Below are 24214 nucleotides of genomic sequence, written 5' to 3'. Positions count from 1 at the left end.
AAATACAGGGTCAGTGAAAAAGAGGAAGACCCTCAATGAGATGGACTGACACAGTGGCTGCAACAATGGGCTCAAGCATAACAACGATTGTGAGCATGGCACAGGACTGGACAGTGTTTCGTTCTGTGGTTGCTTAGGGTCGCTATGAGTCATAACTGACTTGATGGCACCTAACAACAACAACATGATGTTAATGAGGTGGGATTAGCGGCAGTTTATGTTAACAAGGCAAGACTCAATCTACAAGATTAGGTTGTGTCTTAAGCCAGTCTCTTTTGAGATATAAAAGAGAAAAGTGAGCAGAGAGACATGGGGACATCATACCACCAAGAAAGCGGCACTGGGAGCAGAGTGTGTCCTTTGGACCTGGGGTCCCTGCACCTGAGAAGCTCTTAGGCCAGGGGAAGATTGATGACAAAGGCCTTTCTCCAGAGGCAACAGAGAGAAAGCCTTCCCCTGGAGCTGACACCTGAATTTGGACTTCTAGCCTACTAGACTGAGAGACAATAAACTTCTGTTTGTTGAAGCCATCCACTTGTGGTATTTCTGTTATAGCAGCACTAGATAACTAAGACACTTGCAGAATCCTAATTTTGCCTAGGTATAGGGCAGCAATGTGCTCAACATAGGCGCTTCAGTTCCAGGGCATGAACAATGGTAAGTCTAAAATAACCATCATAATCCATTCCCCTTTATCACAGATTGGTTTAGAGGTGTGCCTTTCACTAAGTTCTGGCCATCTCTGCAAAATGTAAAGAAGATATGTGTGAGAAAACTTCCTTCTTTCTAGCTTTGGCTTTGTATGTGAAGATATGATGCACAGAATAGTAGGTACTATCATAACATCACAAGAAATTTAAGAAGATAATGAAGAAGCTCATCTCAAGTCCTAATAGTGTTAATCTGAAGAGCTAACCCTGAGTTATCTACCTCGAGATTTATTATTATGTGAAAGAATCAACTTGACAGCAATGAGTTTTGGAAAGAAAAATAGATCCTATTATTTAAACTCTTTGCAGCCAAAATCATCCTCACCAATACACCTTATCACTTCATAAACTTACCCCAAATTCCCCATGGACTGGTGGCATGAAAACCCCATTGAAGGTACAACTGGTGTAACGGCAATAAGTGGTGGGGAAGAGATTATGGAGGCGTTCCTGGCATTGTAGAAAGTCTCCAGTGCCCTGGATTCTAAGCTTATCGAATGGAAACAAATCCTTATATTCCCTGGTGCAGACGTTGTTGAAAAGGTCACTTATGTCCACCATCCTCTCATATCCGGGGTGAAAGCATGGGTCCAAGAGGGTTCCTGATGGTGTTTCCTGAATGGAAAAATCAATTGAAGGCATCATGTGTAAATGTTTTGGGTACAAAAGGCAACAGTCTGACTTCATCTATGTGCAGGCATCTTACCATATCCCAGCACTGAGCAGTGGCATCAATATGTCCTTGCCCTGCCTTTTTCATCCATCTTACAACATCCCAGAACTGAGCATTGGCATTAATATGTCCTTTCTCTGCCTTTTTTCACCCTTGGGAATAATCAGATTTGTATAACAGGCACTAGAAGCGCTATCAGATATAAATGCACTTTGGCTATTCACAGAAAACTGGACCCAGAGATGCGATTAACCTAGAATGTCCTTGAGTGCTTAGCCCTAAGCACGTAAGTCAGGAGCAGATTCACTCAAAAAATTCTCAATAATTTTGAGCCTGGGTAGTTCTACAGGAGCCTGCATACCCCTACTCCAGGCAGAAAATTAGAAGCTCCAAGAGCTGAAAGATGCCTTAGATCATCTAATCTAGGAGTATCAAAATGATTTTTAGCCCACCACCCAATATGTATAAGAGAAGAAAGGGGGCTGTTGTAGATAAGAGGCTTAATGTAACATTGGGGTTCACTGGGCAACTCTCAGCAACCCCTACTCCTATGGTGGTCATCTTATTGATAGTGATTCTAAGAACCTGTAAAAGAGCCTTAGAGGAGAGCAGAGGACTGGCCGTCCTTTCAGTGAAGACAAGAAACAGCTAGATGTGATATCCCTGCTCTGTACTGTTTGTCAGAGTGTGCTTGGTACTTGCACGATGCTGAGCATGTTTAACTCTTCTTGCCTTCAAAATGTAGAATGTATCTGCGGATAAAACTTGAAGTGTTCATTGATAAACTCTGTTTTCCCTGAAGTGTTTTTTTCTCCTCCTCCCTGGGTTGTTTCTAACAACACTGTTTTCTGCAATTTGTAGGAAATGGAGATTTAAAAGTGATCTAGAAGACCTTATCAATTGTACACCCCCCCCCAATACTCTAGCATGTAATTTTCATTGTCAACACCATAGGGGTGAGAAATTATTTCCTAAGAAAGTAATTGAGTAGTGTCCTTGGAGATAGTGCAATAAACAAACTCAGGAGGTGATGTCTGGATGGAACAATTCATAGGGGTCGACCAGATGTAGTTAGATATTCTGCCTGAAATTGGGGATCTAGTGGGAACTACTTGGGCAAATGATATGGGACTGATATTCAACTTTCCTTGGTACTAGACTGGGAAAAAGGTTTGGAAAGCATGGTAACCAACTTCAGACCAATTACTGAATTAGAAAGAGAAAACAACAGGATATGGGGGCTGGTGGCCCAGATGTGAGCAGGGCAGGTCTGGATTTAGTTATACTTGCCACAGTGTCCTTGGCCAGTTTCAGCAAGAGTGCTTGATCTTGCCCATAGCACAAGAAGCTGTATGTGTATACAGTGTAGTTCCAGCCATAGAGGCGAAATTGCATAAATTTGATTGGAGAGCTGATATTTGTATCTTTGGGCACAAAAGTGATTTGCGTGGAGGCTCCCCCAAGGTCCAAGGCTCCATAGGTTTCCTGACTCTCATTTTTTCTCGAAGACGGGTCTTCAGAATTTTGTTTCTGAAAGAGAGTACAGCCATTGGGTGATAGAGGTCTCTGGACACCCCCGTTTGCACTATTTCTTGGACTCAAGGACTTCAGAAGGCAAAGGAACAGGGGCATAATGGTGAGGGAACACTCACTGAAGGGTCCTGAGTCTGTATCAGATTAATGGCAAGAAATGAGGGACTTCAAAAACAGATCTTAGGCTGCAGCAACGCAGAAGCAGTATACAAACTAAAAAAACAATAAACCAAACCCCTTGCCGTCAAGTCAATTCCAACTCATAGCGACCCTATAGGACAGAGTAGAACTGCCCCATAGGTTTCCAAGGAGTAGCTGGTAGATTCGAACTGCCGACCTTTTGGTTAGCAGCTGAACTGTTGACCACGGTGCCACCAGGGCTCCAGAGTATATAGAACAGTGTTTACAGACAAGAGCTCTATGAACAGACAGACTTGGGTTCAAATCTCCTACTCAATTGTTCATTAGCTATGCGGCCTTGGAGATATTAATTACTCCCTCGAGGCCTCAATTTGGAGCCCTAAAGCGGGGGTAATAATAGCACCTCAGAAGATATTTCTAAGAATGAAATCATATAGTACATGTGAAGTGCTCAGCATAGCACAGGGCACCTGGCACTATGCAAATATTAGCTACTCTTATTTTTAATGATAGTTTTTAAATTTCCTTTGTGTCTCTCAACTACAAATCACTAAATGCAGGCTTATTAAAGTGAAGATATGACTTCCTTATTCCAGTAGTAGACATTCTTGTAAGAGAATTATACCTCTGGTGATGTTACAAATGTGGTGGGAAATTAATTTGTTCTTTCCCTCATTCATCCATCATTTGTTCTGGCTAGTGACCCAAGTACTGCCCAAGATAGCAACTGTATCGGCCTCCAGGGAGCTGCCCCATGGGTGCTATGAGGTATTCACCTTCTGTAATTTTCCCAACAGATAGTTGATGGTAATCCAGCCATAAGCACCTTCCTCTGAGCCAGAGATGATCCTGGCATCCCGGAAATTAAAGGGGTAGGAATTGAGGAAACTTGTCACCGAAGCCAGGATCCTCTTCGCCGACTGTTCATTTTCCATCCTACACAAAGGAAGGGCTAAGGTTATTGTTTTTGTTTTAATGACAACATCTACCTATTTCAGCCAGAGTTTCTGGGAAATTCTCCTAGGAAGTGAACCATAACTCACGAGAATCAACAGAGAGATGGGGATCACCCTCACATGGCTGTATAAGGAATCTTCCTTTTAGACAGTGCAGAACTAGTCCTTTGTCTCCCTCTCTTGGAAACCTTGGTGGCGTAGTGGTTAAGTGCTACAGCTGCTAACCAAAAGGTCAGCAGTTCAAATCCACCAGGCGCTCCTTAGAAACTCAGTGGGGCATTCTACTCTGGCCTATAGGGTTGCTATGAGTTGAAATTGACTCAGTAGCAATGGGTTTTTGGTTTTTTTCTCTAGATACAAATCTTCCCGATCCCTGGCAGGTTGGCCTTCCAAAAATACTAATTTCATTCTGTTGTTCCCTGGTTCAAACAATTGTCAAAGGCTCTTAAAATTACTGTGGCCATGGTAAAAGTGTATTGAGCTGAAGACTGTTACATTAGCTATTGCTGGTGGCTCTTGGCTGGTTACAGAGACAGGCTCTGCTTGACGTTTTTTAATTAGGGCTCTAGTAGGAAGCACATGGGCAAATGATGTGGGACTGATATCCAACTTTCCTTGGTACCAAAATGGGAAAAATCTTCTTCATATTATGCCTCGGTTCTTGGGACTGTCTGAGACTTTAAGACCTAAAGAAGGAGTCTTCCAGGGCTGTCATAAATGAAGATGGGATGAAATTCTTTCCAACATCTAGGTTATCCAACATGAGTACCTCTGGGTGAGAGACTGCTGCCATCCATCTGGTATTAGACCCCTGCAATCTCTCATCTGAATGGCTTCAGTACCTTACCAACTGGCCTCCTTAGGCCTAGCTTTTCTCCACTCCAATGAATCTTCTCCTCTAGTGTCACCAGTTGTATAACTCCTTTAATGGCTTCCCACTATCTCCAAGATAAACTCTAAACTCCCTAGCATGGCCTACAAGGTACTTCTTGATCTGTACCCTGCCTATTCAGAATTCCACTTAGAATCCTGGCTACTGCTAACTAGGTGTGTGACCTTGGGTGAGATACTAAACAGTTGTAAGCCACAGCTTCCTCATATGGTTAAATATTTCTTACCTTATAGAGTTGTTGATCAAACTAAACAATATATATTAAGTGCTTAGCACAGTGCTAAGAACATAGTAAGGACTGAATACATACTAGCTGCTATTATTATTATTTTACTACATGCATGCACCCTATGTTCTTCGCCTCACATGCATGCAAAAGCTGGACAATGAATAAGGAAGACCAAAGAAGAATTGACAACTTTGAATTATGGTCTTGGCAAAGAATATTGACTATACCATGAACTGCCAAAAGAGCAAACAACTGGAAGAAGTACAGCCAGAATCCTCATTAGAAGCAAAGATGTGAGACTACATCTCACATACTTTGGACATGTTATCAGGAGGGACCAGTCCCTGGAGAAAGACATTATGCTTGGTAAAGTACAGGGTCAGCGAAAAACAGGATGACCCTCAAGGACATGGATTGACGCAGTGGCTCCAACAATGGGCTCAAGCATAACAGCTGTGAGGATGGCACAGGACTGGGCAGTGTTTCGTTCTGTTGTCCATAGGGTCACTATGAGTTGGCATCAACTTGACAGCACCTAGCAACAACAACACCCTATGTTCTACCTATACGGAACTTTTTATAGTCCTTTGAATAATACTCTGGTCTCTCATACTTCCCTGCAGGGTGGCAGGGACTTTGTCCTGTTCACTGCTATATCCCAAGCACTTAGAATAATTCCTAACACGTTGTTGTTTTTAGCTGCCGTCAAGTCGGGCCCCACCTCATGTGGACCCAATGTGTTACAGAGTACTTCTGCTTCATAGGGTTTTCTTGGCTGTAATCTTTACAGATGCAGTTAGCCAGGCCTCCCTTCTGTGGAGACACTGGTCGGGTTTGAACTGTCAACCTTTAGGTTCAAAGCCAATTGCAAACCACTTGCGCAACCCAGGCTCCTGCCTAACACATGTTGTTGTTGTTGTGTGCTGTTGAGTCAATTCCAACTGATAGTGACCCTATATGACAGAGTAAAACTGCCCCATACGGTTTCTTAGGCTGTAATCTTTACAGGAGCAGATCGCCAGGTCTTTTCTCCCACGGAGCCACTGGTGGGTTTGAAGTGTCGACCTTTCAGTTAGCCACCAAATGCTTAACCACCGTGCCACCAGGGCTCCTTATGCCTAACACATAATAGGTGCTAAACAAACATTGGTTACTGACCACATGCTATCTTCTCTGCCTGTAATACCCCTCCCCTATCCTCTAGTCTTCCTTTATGATTCAGCTCAAGTGTCCCTTCCTCGAGTAAGTCTTCTTCACCTCCTCTCATCCTGGTCAGGGACAAGTGAGCTCCCATAGCACTTGGGATTAGTCTCCTCTGATCCTCCTTCCCAGATATTAAATGGCAAATCTGTAGCCCCAAATCCCAGAGAACATAGGCTCAATCCTTCCCTCTCTCTGTGCCCTACTCTTGAGCTCCCCATGGGGAGATGGGCAAGAGGGCTTTTTGATATGCTTAAAATCCCATCATTACACATACTAAGAGATTAGGATTACTATTCACTTATTGACATTTTCTTTCTTAGGTGCAGACATTTGGAATGTGTAAAATTTGGGGTGTTAGGAAATTGTGGCACTCTCCCATTACTTCAGAGGCTCTTGCACTGCCAAATCTAACTCCCAGTTGCTCTTGGTCTCCACATGTTTGCTGCTTGCTATACCTGAGCAACCTCATGCCTGCTGTGGCTCCCAGGTAAACAGGTGTCTGATGGTGCTTGTACTTTGGAATCAGCTCCTTGGCTCTTCCCATGCATTTACTCAGGTAAACAGGTATATCTTGTACATTCGAAGCAAATGCTGAGATTCCAGGACCTCGAGAAAGGTGTAAAAGAAGATGGCAATCCTTATTTTTTTTAAAAAAAGTATAGGGCATACTTCTTCAAACATAAAGCTTTTATAACTTGCCAATATCTGAAGAAATACCAGTGTCTGATGAGCACATGCAAGTAAACGATTAATTATTTAATGTGATATGTATTAGATAGCTGTATTTAGAGGGTGCCTAGCTTTGACAGGATTTCTTTTCAGACCTTGGGCTGGGTCTGTCTGCTGCTCAATAATTTTGACACTGGATGGCGAGATTCTCATATTCAATTGCATAACCTTCCTAGCACATTCTCTCAGATTTTAATGGGGATCTTATAGATAGCTACTTTACAGAGCTGCCTGTTGATGTTTCTTCCACAAAACTGTAATTAACAAAACTAGCTCCTAGAAGACATAAAGAGAGAAACATGACATTTAGAACAAAAATTAAAGTAAGCAGCAGGCACGTTGGCTTTTATAGAAAAGGTGGTAGCTGCTACAAACTAGCTCTGTGATCATGGCTAGTCCCCTACAATTTCTGAACTGGGGTTTCTTCCTTTGTCAGAAGAACCAGGAGTAGAATCCATGTCTCCTCAGTGATTTTCTACTCTGATACCCTGCCTCTCTAGTAAAACTATTTTTCCAGTTTTAGAGTAAAACTGTTATAATGGAGGGAATTAGAGCCAAGTTTCCTTAAGCTTTTTGAATTTACACTTAACATTTTTGTTTCATTTTAAGATAAACATATCTTAAATGTATCTTAAAAATATCAGTGCTTTATAGTGAGTATTTGCTTTAAAGGTAAATATCTAGATAAGTTATCTAGGGCATTCACAGGTTTTAAATAGCCTGTTTATTAACTATAATGAGAAAAATCAGCTCTAAATTATCAATTAGCTGTTTCAATTCAGAAAGTCTGGCCTTCAAGGACTGGTAATTTTCAGATCATCTTCCTATCTAAATATCTGATTAAATAAAGGAGACAACTCTTTCTTTTAAGAGGGGAAAATTACTTTATTTGTTAGGCCAAACACTCATTGGATGAATCTCAGAAGAAAGACATCTGCTAGATTAAAACAAAAATACTCTAAAAAATAGAAAGCAGTGAATTAATTAAACAAGCCAATAAAATGAGGGATCTGAGCTTTAAGAAATGTTAGAAGTACTGTCTCAATATTGATGGGGCCAAGTTTCAAGGCACCGGCCTACTGAGTAAAATGACTTTCTCTGTTGGAACCATCTCCTCTCTATTGCTTTCTTGACAAACTACAGTAGTGGATGCTATAGGCCATCAAACTAAAAGTCAATTATCTTCTGCGGTCTACCTCACCTGTCTGACTAAAAATAAACAGCGGGTCCTTGGCTCAAAATGCCAAGAGAGACAAAGATCAGAGAGATTATGGTGCAGTGTGGTCATGTGTGAAGCATGCAGGGGTGTTGGGTGGAAGGGAACAGAGAGAGATGACTGTCAACAACTCTAACTTGTTTTATGACCTTAAAGGAAACTACCCAGAAAAAAGTATCAATATGTAATGTAGAGAATCAGAGTAGCAGGAAGCCCAAAGTGCAGTTACGAGACCTAGAATCTTATCCATGTTCTGTTGCTATTTCCAAGTCATTAATCTTCTAGGGGAGCCCTGGTGGCGCAGTAGTTAAGAACTCGGCTGCTAACCAAAAGGTAAGCAGTTTGAATCCACAAGCTGCTCCTTTGAAACTATATGGGGCAGTTCTACTCTGCCCTGTAGGGTGGCTATGAGCCTGAATTGACTCTAGAATGATGGGTTTACAGGAATCTTCTAGGTTTTTATTTTCTTTTCTGTAAAATAAATAATCCATAAGGTCCTTTTTCCAGCCCTAAGACTCTATGATTAGTCTCTGAACCTATAATTTGGTTTTCTCTGCCCACTCACCCAAAAAACCAAACCCACTGCCATCGGGTTGATTCTGACTCATAGCAACCCTATAGGACAGAGCAGAACTGCCCCATAGGATTCCCAAAGCTGTGAATCTTTACAGAAGTGGACTGGAACATCTTTCTCCCACGGAGGGGATGGTAGGTTCAAACCCCTGACCTTTTGATTAGCAGCTGTCATGGACTGAATTGTGTCCAAAAATAGGTATATCAATTTGGCTAGGCCATGATTCCCATTATTGTGTGATTGTCCACCATTTTGTCATCAGATGTGATTTTCCTATGTGTTGTAAATCCTATCTCTATGATGTTGATGAGATGGGATTAGCAGCAGTCATGTTAATGAGGCAGGACTCAATCTACAAGATTGGTTTGTGTTTTGAGTTTTGAGATACAAAAGAGAGAAGCAAGCAGAGAGACAGGGGGACTTCATACCACGAAGAAAGCGTGCCAGGAGCAAAGTGCATCCTTTGGATCCCAGGTTCCTGCGCAGAGGAGCTCCTAGTCCAGGGGAAGATTGATGATAAGGACCTTCCCCCAGACCGAACAGAGAGAGAAAGCCTTCCCCTGGAGCTGGCGCCCTGAATTTGGACTTCTAGCCTACTAGAATGTGACAGAATAAACTTCTGTTTGTTGAAGCCATCCACTTGTGGTATTTCTGTTATAGCAGCACTAGATGACTAAGACAGCAGCTGAGCGTTTTAACTACTAAACCACCAGGGCTCCTCTCTACCTACACATAAGCTAAAAGTTTTAGAAAATTTCTTCCAGGCTGTAAATTAGAGAACAATGATTAAGAGCAGTAATTCTCTGAACCAGCAGCATCAGCATCACCTGGGGACTTGTTAGAAATGCAAATTGTCAGGCCCTACCCCAGACCTACCGAATCAGAAACCCTGGTGGTGGGGCTCAGAATCTGTGTTTTAACAAGCCCTACAGGTGATTCTCCTGGTGACCCTATGTGTTACAGAGTAGAACCACGCCATAGGGTTTTCTTGGCTATAGTCTTTATGGAATAGTTTCCCAGGCCTATCTTCTACGGAGCTGCTAAGTCGAAGGCCAGTTTGACGACAGCCAACAACAACAACAGGTGATTATGTTGTAGGTTCAAGTTCGAGAACCACTGGTTAAGAGCATGGGTTTGAATCCTTGGTTTGAACTCCAGCTCCATCACTTAGTAGCACAAGTAACCTTGAACAAGTGATATATCCTCTTCTCAACCTCAATTCTCTCATTTAAAAAATGGAAATAATAATACATATTTCAAAGACAGATTCTGAGGATGAAAGGAGATAATGCACATTCAGTATTTACTTAGTACCCAGCACACAGAATTGTTCCATTAATGGGATCTACTACTACAAAATTATCCTTAACTTTGCTTATTCTTCGATAAGCTAATGCTTATTCAGTAAGGACTGATTTTGATATTTTCTATAAGGATAATAAAAAAACAACAATAGACATTCCACTATGTTCTCCACTTGACTTCCTATACTTTGGGTATCTTTTCCTCTTGTGTTCCACTCGCCATACTTCTCATGGTCTTATGCCCAACTTCCTTCCCCTCCCCTTTTTTTCATCTTACCTTTGACCTTGCAGGCTTCTATCTCATACACCAACCCTGTGTCATTCACCTTTTCTGCTGACCACTTATAGATGTACATGGTCGTGTGAGAAGAGCCCGCATCAAACACAATCCCAAACTGAGGGTAAAACAAACCAAGAACTTAGAGTTACATCACACTTCACCATATTCAATTTGCAACAGAATGGGGACAAGGACAGGAGAAAGTATTTTATATTTGAGGGGAACACTGGGGGCTACCTGGAGTTGTCATGATAACAGAATCTACTAGGACACAAATCCCTCCAGAAGAGTGGCTCCTAATGCTGGTTGTATGTTAGAAATATCCAGGCGTTACCAAGGGTAGAGTCTGAGCATCATTATCTTAGACGCTCCAAGGTGATTTTAATGTGCAGTCAAGATTCAGAACTATATGCTGAAGTGGCTGAGACACTATCAAAGGTAGAAATAGAAAGCCATTAATCCAGTAGTCCTAAATTTATCTGCACATTGGAATCATACTATAATCATCTGGGGAGCTTCAATGACTACTGATGCCTGTGATATTTATTAATGCCCAGATATTGTGATTTAATTGGTCTGGTATGTGGCCTGGGGTTTGGAAGATTTATAGGATCACCAGGTGATTCAAATGTGCAGACAAGTTTGGGAACCACTGAGTTAATCCACTGACGGCCAAATAGAAATAATATCTTCGTCTATGAAAGTGGAGCTTGTTTTAAAGAGAGAAATAGAAAATACTAAATGTGCCTGCTTTTTAATGATGAGTAACTATAAAGTTGTATTCAATAAATTTTACATGATATGTACTTTAACTTCATGTTTTAGGTTTTTAATAGAAGGTGGAGATGAAAGGAAGAGCAAAGGAAGAAAGAAGGAGAGCAGAAGAGAAAAAAGCATGAGGAAGAACTAGACGGTCAGAAGAGAAACAAAGTCACCACATCGTATTTCATGAGTGCTTTAAATGTACAGGAGGTGTTCTATGAAGCATTTTACATGCATTATCTCACTGAATCCTTAGAACAGTCTATAAAGTATGTATGATTTTTTTCCCCTCTATATGTGTGAGGGAGCCCTGGTGGCACAGTGGTTAAGAGCTCGGCTACTAACCCAAAGGCTGGCAGTTCAAATCCACCAGCCACTCCTTGGAAACCCTATGGAGCAGTTCTACTTTGTCCTACAGGGTCACTATGAGTCAGAATCTATTTGAAGGTGAAACCAAAAGAGACCTACATAAGTGGAAAAACATACCTTGCTCATGGATAGGAAGACTGAACATTGTGAAAATGTCTATTCTACTCAAAGTGATCTACAGATAGAATGCAATCCTGATTCAAATTCCAACAGCATTTTTTAATAAGATGGAGAAACAAATCACCAACTTCATATGGGAAGGCCCTGGATAAGTAAAGCATTACTGAAGAGGAAAAACAAAGTTGGAGGCCTCACACTACCTGCCGCAGTAGTCAAAACAGCCTGGTACCGGTACAACAACAGATACATAGACCAATGAAACAAAATTAAGAATCCAGACATTAATTCATTCACCTATGAGCAGCTGATATTTGACAAAGGCCCAAAGTCCATTAACTGGGGGAAAGACAGTCTCTTTAACAAATGGTGCTGGCATAACTAGATACCTATCTACAAAAAACTGAAACAAGACCCATACCTCACACCAGGCACAAAAACTAACTCAAAATGGATCAAAGACCTAAATATAAAATCTAAACCAATAAAGATCATGGAAGAAAAAATAGGGAGGACACTAGGAGCCCTAATACCTGGCATAAACACAATATAAAACATTACTAACCATACACAAACACCCAGAAGAGAAACTAGATAACTGGGAGCTCCTAAAAATCAAACACTTATGCTCATCAAAAGACTTCACCAAAAGAGTAAAAAGATAACCTACAGACTGGGAAAAAAATTTTGGCTATGACGAATCTGATCAGCGTCTAATCTCTAAAATCCACAAGATACTGCAAAACATCAACAACAAAAAGACAAATAATCCAATTAAAAAATGGGCAAAGGATATGAACAGGCACTTTGCCAAAGAAGACATTCAGGCAGCCAACAGACACATGAGTAAATACTCACAATCATTAGCCGTTAGAGAAATGCAAATCAAAACTACAGTTAGATACCATCTCACCCCAACAAGGCTAGCTTTAATCCAAAAAACACAAAATAATAAATGTTGAAGAGGTTGTGGAGAGACTGGAACACTTATACACTGTTGGTGGGAATGTACAATGGTACAACCACTTTAGAAATCAATTTGGCACTTCATTAAAAAGCTAGAAATAGAGGTACCATATGATCCAGCAATCGCACTCCTTGGAATATATCCTAGAGAAATAAGAGCCATCACACGAACAGATATATGCACACTCATGTTCACTGCAGCACTGTTCACGAAAGCAAAAAGATGTAAACAACCTAAGTGCCCATCAATGGATGAATGGATAAACAAATTATGGTATATTCACACAATGGAATACTACACAACTATAAAGAACAACAATGAATCCATGAAACATAACATGGATGAATCTGGAAGGCATTATGCTGAATGAATTTACTCAGTCGCAAAAGGACAAATATTGTGTAAGACTGCTATTACAAGAACTCAAGAAAAGGCTTAAACACAGAAGAAAACATTCTTTGATAGTTATGAGGGTGGGGAGGGAGGGAGACTGGTATTCACTAACTAGATAGTAGACAAGAATTATCTCAGGTGAAGGGAAGGACAGCACACACTACAGGGGAAGTCAGCACAACTGGACTAAACCAAAGCTAAGAAGTTTCCTGAATACAACCAAACACTTCGAGGGACAGAGTAGCAGGGGCAGGGGTCTGGGGACCATAGTTTCAGGGGACATCTAGGTCAACTGGCATAACAAAGTTTATTAAGAAAATGTTCAGCATCCTACTTTGGCGAGTGGTGTCTGGGGTCTTAAAAGCTAGCAAGCGGCCATCTAAGATGCATTAATTGTTCCCAACCCACCTGGAGTAAAGGAGAATGAAGAACACCATAGATACAAGGAAAGTATTAGCCCAAGAGACAGAAAGGGCCACATAAACCAGAGACTTCATCAGCCTGAGACTAGAAGAACTAGATGGCGAACAGCTACCACTGATGACCGCCCTGACAGGGAACACAACAGAGAGTCCCTGGCGGAGCAGGAGAATAATGGGGTGCAGAATTTAAATTCTAGTAAAAAGACTAGACTTCATGGTTTGATTGAGACTGGAGGGACCCTGGAAGACATGGCCCCCAGACTCTGTTAGCCCAAAACTAAAACCATTCCCGGGGCCAACTCTTCAGACAAAGTTTAGACTGGACCATGGGACATAAAATGATACTTGTGAAGAGTGTGCTTCTTAGCTCAAGTAGATACATGAGACTAAATGGGCAGCTTCTGTCCAGGCGAGATGAGAGGGTCAGAAGCTGGTTTAATGGACATGGGAAATCTGATGTGGAAAGGAGGAGTGTGCTGTACAGTATAGGGAGAGCAACAAGGGTCACGTAACAATGTATGTTTAAATTTTTGTAGGAGAGACTGGAATTGTAAACTTTCACTTAAAGCACAACAATTAAAAAAAAAAAAGACTCTATTTGAAGGCAATGGGTTTATATCTGTGAGAGAGAAGCCCTGTTTGCACAGTGGTTAAGCACTTGGCTGCTAACCGAAGAGTCGATAGTTCGAACCTACCAGCAGCAGGAGAAAGATGTGGCAGTCTGCTTCCGTAAGATTTACAGCCTTGGAAACCCTATGAGGTAGTTCTACTCTGTCCTGCAGGGTCGTTATGAGTCGGAATCAACTTGATGGCACTGGGTCAGGTATATGGGTGAGAAACTAAAGTACATTTACATACGCTACACAGGGGACAGAGCCTGGCTTTGAATCCAAAGTCAGACTCAAGAGCTTGTGCTCTTTATACACAGAAACAGACGAGCAGAACTGGCAATAGTTTTCAAATTGGTGCCCCATTTAAGGACTTTTTAATGAGAGATAACTACAACAAAGTGTGCCAGTCCTAAGTGTACACCTTGATGAATTTCTGCATTTGTGCACATCCATGAAACCATGACCAACAACAAGATACAAAACATTTCTAGCCCCTAGAAGACTTCTTCATTCCCCCTCAGTCAGTTTCCCCCAAGGGTAACCACTATCTTGGCTTCTGTCACCATAGATGAGATTTGCCTGTTTTTGAACTGCATATGAATAGACTCATATAGTGTGCCTCCTTTATATCTAATTGTTTCACTGTACACTATGTCTGTGAGATGCATTCATTCAAATGGTGTGTATCAGTAGTTCATCCTTCACTGCTGTAGAGTATTTCATTACACACATATACCACACTATATTTATCTATTCTACTGTTGATAGACATTTGGGTTGTTTCCAGTTTGGGGTTATTGGGAATACAGCCGCCAGAAAAATTCTTGTACGTGTCTTTTGGTGAAGTTCTCATTTCTCTTGAGTATTCACCCAGGAGTAGATTGCTGAATGCCCATTTTGACCAGTTGGTATTAAAAAGGATTCTGTGGCTACATCCTGAACTTAACCAGGAAAAAATGCCATGTCTGACTAACAAGTCTTCCATGGGGTTGTAAGGAGAGCAAGATGGCACATTTGCTTTTTATCTGTCATCCTTGAATCGTGGAGGGAAGTAAACAGGGAAGCAAAAGGAAGAGAATGGAAGAATGAAAGAATGAAATGTAAGCAAACTATTTTTATCAAACTTTGTTGCTCATCTGAGCTATGGACCTCAAAGTGTGGTCTGCCACTCAATAATACTTAATTCAGCTATATAGGTGTGTGTGTATGTATGTGTGCATGTGTGTGTGTGCATAATATATATATACTAGTTGTCATCAACTCAATTCTAACTCATGGCTGTGGAGTCAATTCTAACTTATGTGTTTCAGAGTAGAACTGTGCTCTAAAGGGTTTTTTGTTTTTTTCATTTGTAAAATAACTTTATTTTAAGGAAGGATTACTTTTAAATTTGTTCCTAATTTAAAGAGAGTCTACAGTTGTTGTTGTTTTTTTAAATTATTATTGTGCTTTAGGTGAAAGTTTACAGCGCAAATTAGTTTCTCATTCAAAAATTTATACAAATTGTTTTATGACGTTGGTTGCAATCCCCGCAATGTGTCAGCACTTCCCCCCTTTCCCTTTACACCCTGGGTTCTCCGTGTCCATTTATCCAGTTTTCCTGCCATCTCGTCTTTGCTTTTGAGCAGGTGTTGCCCATTTGGTGTCATACACTTGAGTGAACTAAGAGGCACATTCCTCAAGTGTGTTATTGTTTGTTTTATAGGGCTGCTCCACAGGGTTTTTAATGGCTTCTTTTTCTTCTGAGGTGCCTCTGGGTGGACTTTAAGCCCTTTGGTTAGCAGCTCAGCGCATTTACCGTTTGCACTACCCAGGGTGTGTGTGTGTGTGTGTGTGTGTGTGTGTGAGTGTATACAAACACGTTGCTGTTGTTAGGTGCCATCAAGTCAGTTCCGACTCATAGTGACCCCACGTACAACAGAACAAAACACTACATGGTCCTGTGCCATCCTCACAATCATTGTTATGCTTAAGCCAATCATTGAAGCCACTGTGTCAATCCATCTTGTTGACGGTCTTCCTCTTTTTTGCTGACCCTCTACTCTACCAAGTATGATGTCCTTCTCCAGGGATTGGTCCCTCCTGATAACATGTCCAAAGTATGTGAGATGAAGTCTCACCATCCTCGCTTCCAGTGAGCATTCTGGCTGTACTTCTTCCAAGACAGATTTGTTCGTTCTTTTGGCAGTCCATAATATATTCAATATTCTTCATCAACACCATAACTGAAGGGCATCAATTCTCTGGTCTTCCTTATTTATTGTCCAGCTTTTACATGCATATGAGACAACTGAAAACACATGGGTTGGGTCAGGTGCACCTTAGTCCTCAAAGCGACATCTTTGCTTTTTAACACTTTAGAGAGGCCTCTTGCAGCAGATTTGCCCAGCGCAATGCATCTTTTGATTTCCTGACTGCTGCTTCCATGGGTGTTGATTATGGATCAAAGTAAAATGAAATCCTTGACAACTTCAATCTTTTCTCCATTTATCATGATGTTGCTTACTTTTCCAGTTGTGAGGATTTTTGTTTTCTTTTTGTTGAGGTGTAATCCATACTGAAGGCTGTGGTCTTTGATTTTCATCAGCAAGTGCTTCAAGTCCTCTTCACTTTCAGCAAGTAAGGTTGTGTCATGTGCATATCGTAGGTTGTTAATGAGTCTTCCTCCAATCCTGATGCTGTGTTCCTCTTCACATAGTCCAGCTTCTTGAAGTATTTGCTCAGCATACAGACTGAATAAGTATGGTGAAAGGATACAACCCTGACATACACCTTTCCTGACTTTAAACCACACAGTATCCCCTTATTCTGTTTGAACAACTGCCTCTTGGTCTAAGCACAGGTTCCTCATGAGCACAATTTAGTGTTCTGGAATTCCCATTCTTCACAATGTTATCCATAATTTGTTATGATCCACACAGTTGAATGCCTTGCATAGTCAATAAAACACAGGTAAACATCTTTCTGGTATTCTCTGCTTTCAGCCAGGATCCATCTGACATCAGCAATGATATCCGTTGTTTCACGTCCTCTTCTGAATCTGGCTTGAATTTCTGGCAGTTCCCTGTCGATGTACTGCTGCAACTGCTTTTGAATGATCTTCAGCAAAATTTTACCTGTGTGTGATATTAATGATACTGTTCAATAATTTCCGCATTCTGTTGGATCACCTTTCTTTGGAATGGGCACAAATATGGATCTCTTCTAGTTGGTTGGCCAGGTAACTGTCTTCCAAAATTCTTGTCATAGAAGAGTGAGCACTTACTGCGCTGCATCTGTTTGTTGAAACATTTCAATTGGTATTCCGTCAATTTCTGGAGGCTTGTTTTTCACCAGTGCTTTCAGTGTAGCTTGAACATCTTCCTTCAATACCATTGTTTCTTGATCACATGCTGCCTCCTGAAATGGTTGAATGTTGACCAATTCTTTTTGGTACAGTGACTCTGTGTATTCCTTCCATCTTTCGATGTGTCCTGCATCGTTTAGTATTTTCCTTGTAGAATCCTTCAGTATTGCAACTTGAGGCTTGAATTTTTTTCTTCAGTTCTTTCAGTTTGAGAAATGCCAAGCATGTTGTCCCCTTTTGGTTTTCTAACTCCAGGTCTTTGCACATTTCATTATAACACTTTACTTTATCTTCTCGAGCCACCCTTTGAAATCTTTGAAATACATACATATATATACACACATACATATACATATATACATACTTATGTATGTGTGTGTATATATGTACACACAAACACACATAGGGAACCTTGATGGCACAGTGGTTAAGAGTTCGGCTGCTAACCAAAAGGTTGGCGGCTCGAACCCACCTGCTGCTCCGCAGGAGAAAGGTGTGGCAGTCTACTTCTGTAAAGATTTACAGCCTTGGAAATCCTATGGGGCAGTTCTACTCTGTCCTGTAGGGTCACTATGAGTTGGAATCGAATCAATGGCAGTGGGTTTATAAGTACATATGTAAAATGGGTTTGTATGTCTATATATATAAACTCATTATATATACACACACACACACACAGAGATATATAGTTGGAATCACTATGAGTTGAAATCCACTTGATGGCAGATGGCAATGGGTTTTTTTTTTTTTTAAATATATATACTTCTTGTTGTTATGTGCCTTCAAGTCAATTTTCAACTCATAGCAACCCCATGTGACAAAGGAGAACTGCCCATAGGGTTTTCTAGACTGTAATCTTTATGGGAGCAGATCACCAGGTCTTTCTCCCGTGGAGCTGCTGGGTGGGTTTGAGCCGCCAACCTTTTGGTTAGCAGCCGAGCACTTAACCATTGCACCACCAGGACACACACTATCTCTCTGTATTTATGTATACATATATCCAGAGACAAGAAAGAGGAGTTAAGAGACTTCCCCAGACTACTAAAAGTAGAACCTACAAGGTGTCAAACATTATTTCATTTCTTTGCAGACCAAGGGGTATCCCCGCCCAGACCATGCGAGCATCCTTGACCATCTGTAATCGCCACAGTGTTCTCTGCCTTGTCATGCATGATGGGGTTTCCTTGTAATTAGCATTATGCCCTGATAAAGAAAAGGGACTGTGTACTTGCTTTGGGCACAGTAAGGAAGGAAGCTGGACAGACTCCCCTGCGGCTAAGATTGCAGTGAGTGGCATCCAAGAAATGGCTTAGGTGGTGATGGTTGTTGGCAGAGAGGGAAAATGACTGACTTCTGGGGCCTTTGGACCTGTGAGAAACCTCCTGGGGTGGAGAACAAGGCTGAGGAGTTATGTAGTAGAAAATTCTGTTGCTCCCCAGCAGGGCTCCTGAATTCTTCCTGCCAGAAAGTGTTCCAACCACAGCCAACATATGATAAAAGCTAGCAAGGCAGCAACAACAACAAATGGCCTTTATCTGGAATCAGGACATCCTATTCTGTCTGATTTTGTTGACATGAAAGTCATTCTTCCAGTACAGCCAAGGAACCAGCCTTGCTTCTATTAGTCTGTTTCTCTCAAGCCTTACATAGTGAGGTAGTTGAGAAACGAAAGCTTTTACTACATCTCTTGTTTGTCAAGGGTTTGAGTAGGGGGTAGAGAGTGTTTTAACAGAGGAATTGAGGACATTTCACCTTGTGAGTACATCACACTGGAATAGTAACCTGCTGAATTGTGCCAAACATTTTTTTTGTATTCTAAAATGGTTTGCAGAATTAAAAAAAAAAAAAAAAATGGCATCACTTGCTGCTTGAGGGACAGATAAATTTCTGAAAATTTTCAGTTTGAGCATTGTGGGGGTTTGCTTTTCATTGTTACAAAGCTGTCAGCCATATTCACTCATTTTTCACGGCCGGCCCATCTTAGAGCTAGCAGTTCATCCCATCCAGTCTTTCCATTTTATAGATAAGAAGCTGTGTCCAGAATGGTTCAAGGACTTGCCTAATGGGGATAGCTAGTTCCCTAACACATCTGCCTAGAGCTCAGGTAACCACCTCCTTTTGTTCTCTTTCCACCACACCAGCATTTTCCAATACATGTTCCTGGGAGCATTAAGTCTGTAAGGATCTCAGCAAATAACACGTCTAGAAGTTTGGAGCATGCTGCACAATCTTGTCCCCTCCTGGGCTAAGAGCCCACTAGCTAATGAATGCCTCAGACATGTGGCAGTGAAGAAACCTGCTTAAGCTAGCATTCTCCAGACTCTGTGACAACATAATCCTGTATTAAATAAAAACTCTATCCTACAAAATGCTTTAAGAAATGTCATGCCTCCCCACACTATCTTCCTTACTTAACGTGTAAGGACATATTAGAATCTATAGCACATATTAGAAACATCTATAATTCCCCTATGAGTACAGGTAGTCCCGACTTACGATGGGGTTCCACTTTGACAAATCCATCATAAGTCAGTTCTAACATAACTCGGATACCTTCTTTTAGTTTTCAATATTATTGCCTATCTTCATAAATTCGATCATTGAACATCTGTGAATGAATAGCTGAGAATGACAACATCAGCATATTACGCACTACAAGACTGTATGTAGTACATATTACTAATGATTAGATGTATCAAAGAAAAAGACAGTTGTTAGTGTGGTTGTAATTTGAGTACTGTTATAAGTTGGGGACTACCTGTATATCCATCATATTAAAGAAAAATAAAAGTTTTTGGTAGTGAGGAAGAGATCAGATATGCTTTTAATATTATTATTTCAATTTCTGCATACTAAAAGCTTATTTAATAAATAGCATCTAGAAAATGAAGAAGTGGGAAAAGACACTTAAGATTCCACCAACTAGACATCACTGTTATTTTATTTACTTCGTCTTTTTTAAATGCATAGTATTTTTTATATAACTGTAATCTCACTATGCATATAACTTGGTCCTAAGCTATTTTTGATCACAGTGATTTAGTGATCGTAACTGATCTTCATGAATTATATTGAGTGGACAGGAAGAGTGCTCTGGAAAGAGAAAAGGTAGAAATGATCTTGGCTGGTTCTTAGAGACACCAATGCAGGGGCCCTAGTGAAGCCCAGAATGTGGGAGACAATGGAACTGGAGCTCACTGAGACTGGAGGCCACGTGGAGCTGCAGCAGATGCCTCCTTGGGATAGAACTAATTCTGCCTTGTTCTCAGTGCAAGTGTCATAGTTCCAGGTTTCTAAGCAAGTCTGCCTAGGTGAGGAAAGAGAAAGAAAACTAGAGGATCAGATCACCTGATTCTATTCCTGGCTCTGCAGGAGTGGAATGTTTAACACCCTCCTCTGAGTCTCCTTATCCAGAAAATACCACCCTCACACTGGCTCACTTTCAGTTTCCCACAGGCCACATGACTTCTGCTATGGGCCTTGTGCAGAGAAAGTCCTTCCCCTGTGATCCCAGCATTTCCTAACCTCCTCAGCTAGATCCACCCTTCCTAATTCATGCCTCAGATTGCCCGTATTTTTCCTCTAAAGACAGCACTTAACACAAATATGTGTAAATTATGTATTTATGTGTCTATTTGATTAATGTCTGTCTTCCTTCTTAGATTGTACTCTACATGAAAGCAGGCATATTTTGCTTTCAAAGTATATCCAGCATCCACCAGGGTATACCTACTATATGTTAGGCACATAGAAGGAATTCAATAGATACTTGTTGAAGCAAATGAATGAATGAGGGGCACTGGAACTATATGTTCTTAAATCCCTTCCAGTCCTAAAAGAGGTTAATATTCACAGTTTAATAGACAGTGGTAACACACTGAGATTGAGTCCCCACCGCACCCCCCAAAAAAAGCAACATAGCAGGTAACAGGACGACAGTGTGGTAATTAACTTCTCTTGGTCTCTTCAGACGTATTGGTTCTTTAAAATCTTTCTTAAAAGTCCTTGTAGCTTTTACAGAAGCTTAAGCTGCTGCTTCATCAGTCTGTCTCAGTGAGGCTGGGTTTATAAACAAAGCTTATTCTGTTTTGTTTTGTTTATTGTGCTTTAAGTGAAAGCTTAAAATTCAAGTTAGTTTCTCATACAAAAATTTATATACACATTGTTATGTGACCCTAGTTGCTCACCCTATGATGTGACACAGCATGCTCCTTTCCACCCAAAATTTCCCTTGTCCATTCAACCGGCTCCTTTCCCTTTTTGCCTTCTCACCTCCGGACAGGAGCTGCGCATTTAGTTCATGTATCTACTGGAGCTAAAAAGCACCCTCTTCACGAGTATCATTTTATGTCTTATAGTCCAGTCGAATTTTTGTCTGAAGAGTTGGCTTCAGGAATGGTTTCAGTTCTGGGCTAACAGAGAGTCTGAAGACCATGTCTTCCGGGGTCCCTCCAGTCTCAGTCAGACCATTAAGTCTGGTCTTTTTAAGAATTTGAGTTCTGCACCCCACTCTTCTCCTGCTCCGTCAGGGACTCTCTGTTGTGTTTCCTATCAGGACGGTCATTGGTGGTAGCTGGGAACCACCTAGTTCTTCTGGTCTCAGGCTGATGGAGTCTCTGGTTTATGTGGCCCTTTCTGTCTCTTGGACTAGTATTTTCCTTGTTTTCTGGTGTTCTTCATTCTCCTTTGCTTCAGGTGGACTGGGACCAATTGATACATCTTGGATGGCCGCTTGCTAGCTTTTAAGACCCCAGACACCACTCACCAAAGTGGGATTCAGAACATTTTCTTAATAACCTTTGTTATGCCAATTGACCTAGATGTCCCCTGAAACCATGGTCCTCAGACCACTGCACCTACTACTCTGTCCCTCGAAGTGTTTGGTTGTATTCAGGAAACTTCTTAGCTTTGGTTTAGTCCAGTTGTGCTGACTTCCCCTGTAGTGTGTGTTGTCCTTCCCTTCACCTGAGATAATTCTTGTCTACTATCTAGTTAGTGAATACCAGTCTCCCTCCCTCCCCACCCTCATAACCATCAAAGAATGTTTTCTTCTGTGTTTAAACCTTTTCTTGAGTTTTAATAAAAGTGGACTCATACAATATTTGTCCTTCTGTGACTGACTAATTTCACTCAGCATAATGCTTTCCAGATTCATCCATGTTATGAGATGTTTCACAGATTCATCATTGTTCTTTATGGTTGCATAGTATTCCATTGTGTGAATATACCATAACTTGTTTATCCATTTGTCCACTGATGGGCACCTAGGTTGTTTCCATCTTTTTGCTATCGTGACAGGTACTGCAATGAACATGGGTGTGCACACATCTATTCCTGTGATGACTCTTATTTCTGTAGGATATAATCCAAGAAGCGGGATTGCTGGATTATGTGGTACTTTTATTTCTAGCTTTTTAAGGAAGCGCCAAATTGATTTCCAAAGTGGTTGTACCATTTTATATCCCCACCAACAGTGTAGAAGTGTTCCAGTCTCTCCTCAACCTCTCCAACATTTATTATTTTGTGTTTTTTGGATTAATGCTAGCCTTGTTGGAGTGAAATGGTATCTTGTTGTAGTTTTGATTTGCATTTCTCTAATGGATAACGAGACTGAGCATTTCCTCATGTATCTGTTAGCCGTCTGAATGTCTTCTTTGGTGAAGTGCCTGTTCATACCCTTTGCCCATTTTTTAACTGGGTTATTTGTCTTTTTGTTATTGATGTTTTGCAGTATCTTGTGAATTTTAGAAATTAGAGTCTGACTCTAAAAATTTTTTCCCAGTCTGTAGGCTGTCTTTTTACTCTTTTGGTGAAGTCTTTTGATGAGTGTAGGTGTTTGATTTTTAGGAGCTCCCAGTTACCTAGTTACTCTTTTGGTGTTTGTGCATTGTTACTAATGTTTTGTATCCTGTTTATGCCATGTATTAGGGCTCCGAGCATTGCCCCTATTTTTTCTACCATGATCTTTATCATTTTACATTTTATATTTAGGTCTTTGATCCATTTTGAGTTAGTTTTTGTGCATGGCGTGAGGTATGGGTGTTGTTTCAAGTTTTTGCAGATGGATATCCAGTTATGCCATCACCATTTGTAAAGAGACTATCTTTTCCCCGATAAACAGACTTTGCGCCTTTGTCAAATATCAGCTGCTCATAGGTGGATGAATTTATGTCTGGATTCTCAATTCTGTTCCATTGGTCTGTGTATCTGTTGTTGTACCAGTACCAGGCTGTTTTGACTACGGTAGCGGTATAATAGTTTCCAAAATCAGGTAATGTGAGGCCTCCCACTTTGTTGTTGTTCTTGAGTAATGCTTTACTTATTTGGTGCCTCTTCCCTTTCCATATGAAGTTGGTGATTTATTTCTCCATCTCATTAAAAAAGAGCCAGTGGAATTTGGAATGGGATTGCATTGTATCTGTAGATTGCTTTGGCTAGAATTGACATTTTCACAATGTTGAGTCTTCCTATCCATGAGCAAGCTATGTTTTTCCACTTATGCAGGTCTCTTTTCATTTCTTGCAGTAGTGTCTTGTAGTTTTCATTGTATAGGTCATTTACATCTCTGGTTAGATTTATTCCTAAGCATTTTATCTTCTTGGGGGCTATTGTAAATGATACTGATTTGGTGATTTCCTCTTGGAAGTTCTCTTTGTTGGTGTAGAGGAATCCAACTGATTTTTGTATGTTTATCTTGTATCCTGAAACCTTGCTGAAATCTTCTATTAGTTCCAGTAGTTTTCTTGTGGATTCTTTGGGGTTTTCTGTGTATAAGATCATATCATCT

General features: G+C 40.9%; 1 protein-coding gene across 3 annotated transcripts in view; it reads right to left on the bottom strand.

Moving 5' to 3' along the window:
* ENTPD1 (ectonucleoside triphosphate diphosphohydrolase 1) overlaps positions 1-24214 on the bottom strand; it is a 129415-nt gene that overhangs the window by 18153 nt on the left and 87048 nt on the right. For all 3 annotated transcript variants that reach the window (XM_023740237.1, XM_023740241.1, XM_023740248.1), the window contains 5 exons: positions 10438-10555; positions 6793-6943; positions 3834-3993; positions 2674-2913; positions 1065-1325 (listed from right to left, as the gene is read on the bottom strand). In XM_023740237.1, the coding sequence (XP_023596005.1) occupies positions 1065-1325; positions 2674-2913; positions 3834-3993; positions 6793-6943; positions 10438-10555 (930 nt within the window). The remainder of the gene's footprint in view (positions 1-1064; positions 1326-2673; positions 2914-3833; positions 3994-6792; positions 6944-10437; positions 10556-24214) is intronic.

Source organism: Trichechus manatus, unplaced genomic scaffold, assembly GCF_000243295.1.
Source record: "Trichechus manatus latirostris isolate Lorelei unplaced genomic scaffold, TriManLat1.0 scaffold00007, whole genome shotgun sequence".
Classification (NCBI taxonomy): Eukaryota; Metazoa; Chordata; class Mammalia; order Sirenia; family Trichechidae; genus Trichechus; species Trichechus manatus.
This window is presented reverse-complemented; position numbering and strand designations above follow the sequence as displayed.